At 29.3% G+C, this 7,773-nt stretch overlaps 1 protein-coding gene across 1 annotated transcript; it reads right to left on the reverse strand.

The window, feature by feature from the left end:
• Window positions 1–5,319: 5,319 nt before the first annotated feature.
• Window positions 5,320–6,666, reverse strand: LOC142616386 (aspartic proteinase CDR1-like). Its single transcript, XM_075789249.1, has one exon. It carries the CDS (start codon window positions 6,664–6,666, stop codon window positions 5,320–5,322), a length of 1,347 nt encoding a protein of 448 aa, XP_075645364.1.
• Window positions 6,667–7,773: the final 1,107 nt, after the last annotated feature.

The following is a 7,773-nucleotide window of genomic DNA, read 5'->3' on the forward strand; positions in this document are numbered from 1 at the left end:
AAAAAAAAAAAAAAAAAAAACCCTTTAAACATGTAACTACTTTTGTAGTATGTTGTAATTATCTCTTAAAAAAAAGACTTTTGTTTTGTTGGGAATAGTGTATTTTTTACGCATTAAGTGACAAACCAGTTAAAGTAAAAATGAGAGTTTTTTTAGGAGTAATTTAAGGAGGCCATTTACTCTTAAATCAAACGCAATAGACTTTACAAACTTTAAGGAGTAATTGATTTATTGAAGAGTATTTAATGAGATTTGTTGAAGAGCATTTAACGAGACTCATTATGATTGTCAAATATTTATGAAGTGTACGAATTGTTATTTAAATCATTGGGCTTTGTAAGTTTACATCACTCTAAAAAATGACAGAGGTCATGTTATATATTTTGATAAAGGAGCACATGTCATCATTTTGTACGTTTTTGGATTCAAAACTTTTAAATATGAAAGCTTTTCTTGTAAAAACAAATGAGAGTTTTTTTCCCCTTACTGCATGTGTAACTTAAAAGGACATGTATGACGTTTATGTGCCATATTTAATTGCCCTAATTTAAACCCAAATCAATATGGCAAAATATTAATGAAATTAATAGTGAACATTAAGTGCATATTTTTATTTCTATTTATTATTTATTAATGACACATGGCAAATAATGACATGTACAAATAATTGTTTGTCCATGTAATACCAATTAAATGTAGGAATTTGCTACATATTTTTATAAGAAAAATGATATGTCCACAACATTTTTATAATATTTTCATAATAAATTTTAAGTGACAAGTTGTTACTAGTTGTTATTGTTGGAGCAAAAAAAATAATCTTAGTATTTGGTTTTTTGATGATTGAATAAGAGATTTGTGGTTCAATTGTCGCCTATACTAAAAATCGTTTGGTGTCTTGGTTTGTTGATAAAGAACAAAAATCACAAAAATAGACACCATAAGTTGAAACTTAAAAAAAAAAAAAAGAAATATAAAATTTATGGTAGTTATTAATACACATTTATTTTAATTTTTTTGTGTGTGTGTATAAATATTAAATATGAATTTGATAATTATGACAATTTTTAACAGGTATTTATTATGATTGTATTTTTAAATTCAACTATATATATATATATATGGTAATTATTAATATATATTTATTAAAATTTTATTTGTATATGAAACTATTTATTCAATTAATTAAAGAAAATAAGATGCGTCAAGATCCTAATTAATGGTTTAAATATAGAATATAATTTTACCTGGATAAAAAGAATATATCAAAATATTGACATGCAAAATTTTAAGTCCACATATGTAGCAAAATATTATGACATAAACTATAAGTAAAACATATTCGATTATATGTGTGTGTGTGTGTCACTCTTAGTAAATTTATAACGCAAACATATCTGATTGACTAAGAAATATAAACATCGAATTTATATATTATACAAGTTGGATCCCAAAACTAGAGGTGCATACCATGATGACAAGTGTTCATTTCTCAAAGCATACAATAATCACATTTAGTGACTTCCTACATGAAGTTGGTATGATATGGACAAGCAATGCCACATGTTAGACGATTATTAGGAAAAATAAACTTGCATTTTTAAGGGTTTGTTTGGTTGGGGAGATGGAGGGGGAAGATAGAAAAAATTTATTTTTCCCTCATTTTTGTTTGGTTGGAGGGGTAGAAAAGTGGAAAGATGGATTTTTTTTTTTTTTTGGGTTGAGATGAAAAATGAGAAAATGGAAAATGAAGTTGGTATAAACTTACCATTATGTCCTTACCAAAAATATAAACAAAAAGTAACACATTTTTTAATTAAAATTTTTTTTTATGGAGACCTCAATTTTTTTTTTTTAAGTTTATAAAATATACAAATGTCAAAAGGATAAAAAAAAAAAAAAACAAGAAAAGGACCCAAACTAGAACCAACATACCGTGCGTAAGAAATGGAAGACCTTTATCCAAAAAAAAAAGAAGAAGGGAAAAGCAAAAAGAAGAAAATGACAAAAATTTGGTTAGTGGCAATTTTGTCATTCACCAACAATAGGCACAATCATGCCTGTTTTCTCTCCTTTTCGGAGAGGCAATTTTTTTTTTTGTGGGCAATGCCTAGCCCCCATCCAAAATTTTTTATCTCCTTCACTCCTTACCAAACAAGACCTACTTCCATTTTCTCTCATATATTTTCTATCCACCCTATTTCACCTCCAACTAAACACACCCTAAAGTTATACCTTAGTAATGAAGAAATGTAGACTTATTTATTTATTTATTGTTATCACTAGTCTTTAATCCGTACGATGCACGTGATAATTAAAAATAAAAAGTATTTATTTTATTTAAAGTTCTATGACTTGACTTAAAAAAAAATGTATAACTTGAAAATGAATGAAAATAAGTAATTTTTTGTTCAATATAATGGTTTAGAATTTTGTTTCTTTCATATTATTGGTTCCACATAACACATCCTGACGTAGGCTATTCTATGGTGATAATTTCACACAATACTCAACTACAATTAAATCTACTATCCACTACTGTTAGGACATATGTGAATGATGTTAGGAACATATGTCATTTAGAATTGACTAATCCTTTGATAAAACGCACTTTATTTGTAATTGGGTAGATCTAGACTTTGTTTAATATTTTAAGAAACAACAGTTCAAGTTCAAGTATTGAAGCTAGTTCAAGTTCAAGCAATTGGGTAGATCTAGGATGTCCAGGAAACAATTGAAGAAGTGCTGAATTTTAAAACTCGATAGCTAGCTCGACAAATAGAATCTATCGAGATTTAAAAGGCTACTTTAGTCTGATGGTTGATAGCTTCTCGATAGATATTTATGAAAATCAGTTTTTCAGATCTGATTTCACTCCAATCCGTGTGTACATGTTTAGGTTTTCTTTTCTTACAACTCTAAACATATATAAGGATTATTTTAAGGGTCGTCAAAGGTTGCGTGAGTGTGAAGCAAAAGTTTTGTTCATGCAAATTGTGACTGGAGACAAAATTTGCCCTAGTTCATCTTTCTCTTGAAGAAGTTACTGCGTTTGTACGCCGTTGGGTTTTATGACCAAGGAGTTTCGTAGTTTTCATCGTGTTAATGAACTGAAGAGCTTTGTAGTCAACATCTTTTTCAAGTTGGTGATTAAGTCACGTACTGGGATCTGTGCATCTATTGGTTAGTCACCTACTGGGAGTTGTGTATTGAAAATGAGAGATTGTCACTACAGAAAAAGTTCAATTGTGTATTGAGGTAAGAGTTCAACTGTAGGTTGGTATAAGGTACTGAGATTCCTTTACTTGTAACCGCTTGTTGTGATAATAGTGGATTCTCGAGAGTGGTGACCTTAAAATCACCCCGTAGAGTTTTTGCTTTGAAGGCCTTCTCCATTCATAAACAAATCACCGTGTCAACTTTATTTTCCGTTGCATATTAACTTAGTTGGTGATTTGTTTGTGCTACCACGTGTTTTGCATGTTAGTTGGATTAATTAATTAACTTGGCTAATTAATTAATTAATTTATCACAAGGGGTCAATACATTCTTGGCCTATCAGCCACCAATCTAATCTATGTTATCTTGATAGTAGATCTACAAATTGCATTCTCATATTCTCCATCATTTAGAAGGTAACTGAAGTAATGATTGTATGTAATGTATAAATTTTATTCTTTTACAATATAAAATTATTAAAATAAAATCTAATGTTCTAAAAATTTTTTGAAATAAAATTTTAAATTTCTTAAAACTTAGTTAATAGAGTTTCCATTTTACCTAAAAGTGAACTATCACAATTAATGAGAATTTAACCATTTTTTGCAAAGAGAAGATAACCATAGGCCCAATTTTTATTTTATAGCATAGGTTGTTACAATTAAATCCATATTATATGTAATACATTAGTCCATTATGATAGATTCAAATAATATTCTAATACCTATCTACATGAGTTTTATTTTTAATGATGCCATAAAGGATGGAGTTTAATAGAAGTCATTTAAGATCCAACGTATCTAACAATTTTTTTTAAAATGTAATTTCAAAAGTCTTTTAATTGTAATTTTTTTTAATTATAAAATAGACTCTATCTAAACTCTAAAGGAAAGCATTTGGAATGATCACATCATTGATACCATATCATGATGGTCGCAAATAACAATATTATTATTCATGATTAATAGATGAAAAATGAACTGTTAATTAACAATTTAACAGTTCAAATACTAAGTTTAAACTACAACACATGTATAGAAGACTCCAAATATTGGAACATACTTCTTCTACTATTTTCATTATTCAATCAAAACCAAAGTTTCAAAGATAATTCCAATTCAGTTAAACCCAATACATACATACATATGAGCGTAAAGAATTCTAAAAATAAAAGCAATAATCTCGAAAAGCCTTTGTCTAATATAGTTACTATTTATTTATTTATTTTTTCAGAATGTGCGTTCTTTAGTTCTTTTTCCTTTTATGTTCCATCAGACTTTTTCTAATTGACCAAAATATCTATCATAAATGTTAACATTAAACCTGATAAGAAAACTTTACATACCTTTTATTTTGAAGGTGCTCCAAGAACCAAAATCAATGCAAGAGACTGTACAATAGAGTGGTGTTGGAAGAATAATCCAAAAAAAAAAAAAAATATTTAAAATATAATATACGAATGAAAAGCCAAGTTGAAATTGTAACAATTAATCCCTAAAAAAAAAAACTATTTATAATATAATATAGGGTTATGGATTCTAAATCAAATTTGGTTAGGGTTATGGATTCCTAATCAAATTTGGTTATATAATTTTTTTTAAAGGATGAATATGTTGGAAGAGTCCATTTGATATAAAATTTAAATCCTATTGAAATTATTGTTTCAAAAAAAAAAAAAAAAATCCTATTGAAATTATAATTTTTAATCAACGTTAATATAAAAAAAATGAAAAAAAAAAATAAGAGAAAGAAAACGTAATTGATAGATATAAGGAAATATGATATAATTTTTTCTTTAAAAAAATATAATCAATGTAGAAATTATTAAATTAATAGAGATATATTCCCTTTTTGGGATAAATTTATATTAATGGAGTTATTATATAGTTTGTTAGGATTATCTAAAAATTCCCTCAGGTGATAATTTAGGTCTCCTTTAAGTATAGTGGTTGTATGGTACCAAACAACTAAATTCAATATTTTTTAAAAAGAAATTTAATATATATATTGCAATTTGGTGTTATTAAATCAAAAGAATTAATTTCCAGCTATGTGAAAAAAAAAACAAAGAAAAAAGATGCAATCATTTTAATTTCCAGCTTAGAGCTTGGTGCAATCTGTTGGCTTAAAAGATACAGTTTTCTTCACTAGGTCATAGCCTACCAACAAGTTGGACTGGGCCAAGTTACCGAAGATGGAAAGTGTTTCACCAGCCCCAAAAGCCAAGCACAAAAATTTCTCACTTAGTCTAATGAAGGTGGTTTTGGGACTCAACATTACATCTGCACCAGTAAAATGTGCTGTGATACTTGGTGCACCTATATCATCTTTTGAGGTCTTGTAGCAAAGACTTAGAATTAGACTCGGGTCATCACTGCGCTTTAAATGAATTGCTTCTTCTACTGCTAATTCAAACTTGGAGTAGAAATATTCTGGCAGCATCGTCACTGTTGTCCCCGAATCGATGATAATATTTCCCTTTATATCTTCGAACGTAGAAGAATCGCTTAACTCCAATCTTTTTCTGCCAACACTCATTGCTTCGAGTGTTAAGAAGTAGTAGGTGACTGAGTTTTGGGGTTTCTGAACTATGGGAGTAGATACGACTCCAGAACCTGAAACCAACGCATTGCTACCGAAATTCAATTTGCTTGAGTTTTTTCCTTTTGAATTTAATGGTATCAAGCAGTGGGAAAACTTGGCACCAATAGAAGAACGCAATTGGGAAACAAGGGAAACCGCGCCGCCTCCAAGGCCAACAATGCCAGAACCTTCCTTATCAAAGGATCCATGATTATCATGTCCACATCCTATGATAGTCTTAGGAAAAGGCACGGACTGACTTGTAGTTGATCCTAGAGTGAGAGTGTCCATAGCAAGTTCTCCATTTGTGAATGAAGAATCGCCATAAGACATTGAATATTGGCAATTTTTTCCATCATTTGAGCACTCGGTTGTTTCTAGAGACTTACATTGAGATGAAGAGCAAGAAACTTTTTTGTAGGTTCCGGACTTTTTAGGATCAAAAAGTGGAGCTGTTTGGTTGTAGCACTTGGTGCAAGGTGTGCACTGTATCCAAATCAAATCACTACCAGTATCAACAATGCTTAGCATTGGGACTGGTGGTGTACCAACAAAGTATTTTATAAGGAATTCACCGTTATTTGGGATTACATCTGTTTGGAGTGAATTGGTAGAGACTGACTTTGGCTTAAAATGATTGACACGGTTAACAGAACGATGCAAGGCATTAGCCATGCGCTGCGAAGAAGTCTCTGAAGGGTTGTAGAAGGGAGAATTTGGGGAGTCACGGTGGATGAGATCCACACTAAAGCCCCCATTGAGAGCTTCAGTGAGAGAGAAGCTACAAAGAAAGAAAATGGAGAATGTAGTTGTCAATGTAGCAAAAGAGAGAAGTGAGTGGCGATGAGATGCCGTGATTTTCATTTTGAGAAGGTGAAGATGAAAGTGTGCAGGATCTAAGTGTATGTTTATAAATATCACCCTACATGAAGTAATTATTCTTGAAGAACACAAAACAAAAGTGATACTCTATTTTTTCACATTATAATAGATTATAGATCCCATTAAACAAATTTATTGACAGTTCATGTGACAGGGAGTAGCGCATTAATGTAATCCAAGTGTATTTAAAAGCATTCACACCAATCCATCTACAATAGAATGAGTTCCACAATTTGCCCAACAACCCCAAAAAGCAGCCATATTAGCTCAAGAAAAATTGTGCAAATATATGGTTTATATGCAAATTTATTTTTTAATATTTCTTTACTTATAAAAACAGAGATAAATGATTTGAGGGAGTAATAAAAAAATTGATAAATGAATACTATTTTAATATAATAGATTATCTTATATGATTTTTTTTTGGGATAGCAAATGAGAGTTTTTCAAAAGTGGTGGTATATAATAAAAAGAGTAAGTTCTTATATTAGATGATAAAAATAATGTATAATTAAAGATAAATTTTACGCAAAATTATTTATTTATTTTAATTGAGGAATGCATATAGGATAAAGACAAAGATTCATAACCTTATTGTAACGGATGATGTACAAGAATCAATTTGCATGTAACCGTCGGGAATAAAACACGGGTAGATGAAACTATCAGATCATAAAGTTAAAAAAAAAAGAAAAAAAAAAGAAAGAAGATGAAAATATTTAAAAGTTTTATTTTTAAAAGTTTTAAAAATAAATAAGATAAGTATGTTACTTTTAAAAGTTTTATTTTTTGTTGATAATCCAAGTACTTTTAAAAGTTTTTTTTTTAATGATAAATAAGATAAGTATGTTATTCATTTTGTAAACGTGTACAAATTATCTAATCTCACGCCTGCCTGATGTTGGTAGGCCAGGTGCCGTTCATGCATGGCTTTTTGCCCATTAACAGTAACACAAGTTGGCTATTACCATTACATACGATTATTTTCTTTCTAATTTAATCTAGTTTTTTTTTTATTTTTGAGAAATTAATTTAAAGTAGTTAGAACCTGTGTAATGCACAATTTTCTTAAAAAAAAAAAAATTTCTT

Source organism: Castanea sativa, chromosome 11 (genome assembly GCF_040712315.1).
Source record: "Castanea sativa cultivar Marrone di Chiusa Pesio chromosome 11, ASM4071231v1".
NCBI lineage: Eukaryota > Viridiplantae > Streptophyta > Magnoliopsida > Fagales > Fagaceae > Castanea > Castanea sativa.

What these genes read in the sequence shown, in the direction of transcription:
- LOC142616386 (XM_075789249.1), bottom strand. Translation starts at nt 6,666, where the DNA reads ATGAAAATCACGGCATCTCATCGCCACTCACTTCTCTCTTTTGCTACA.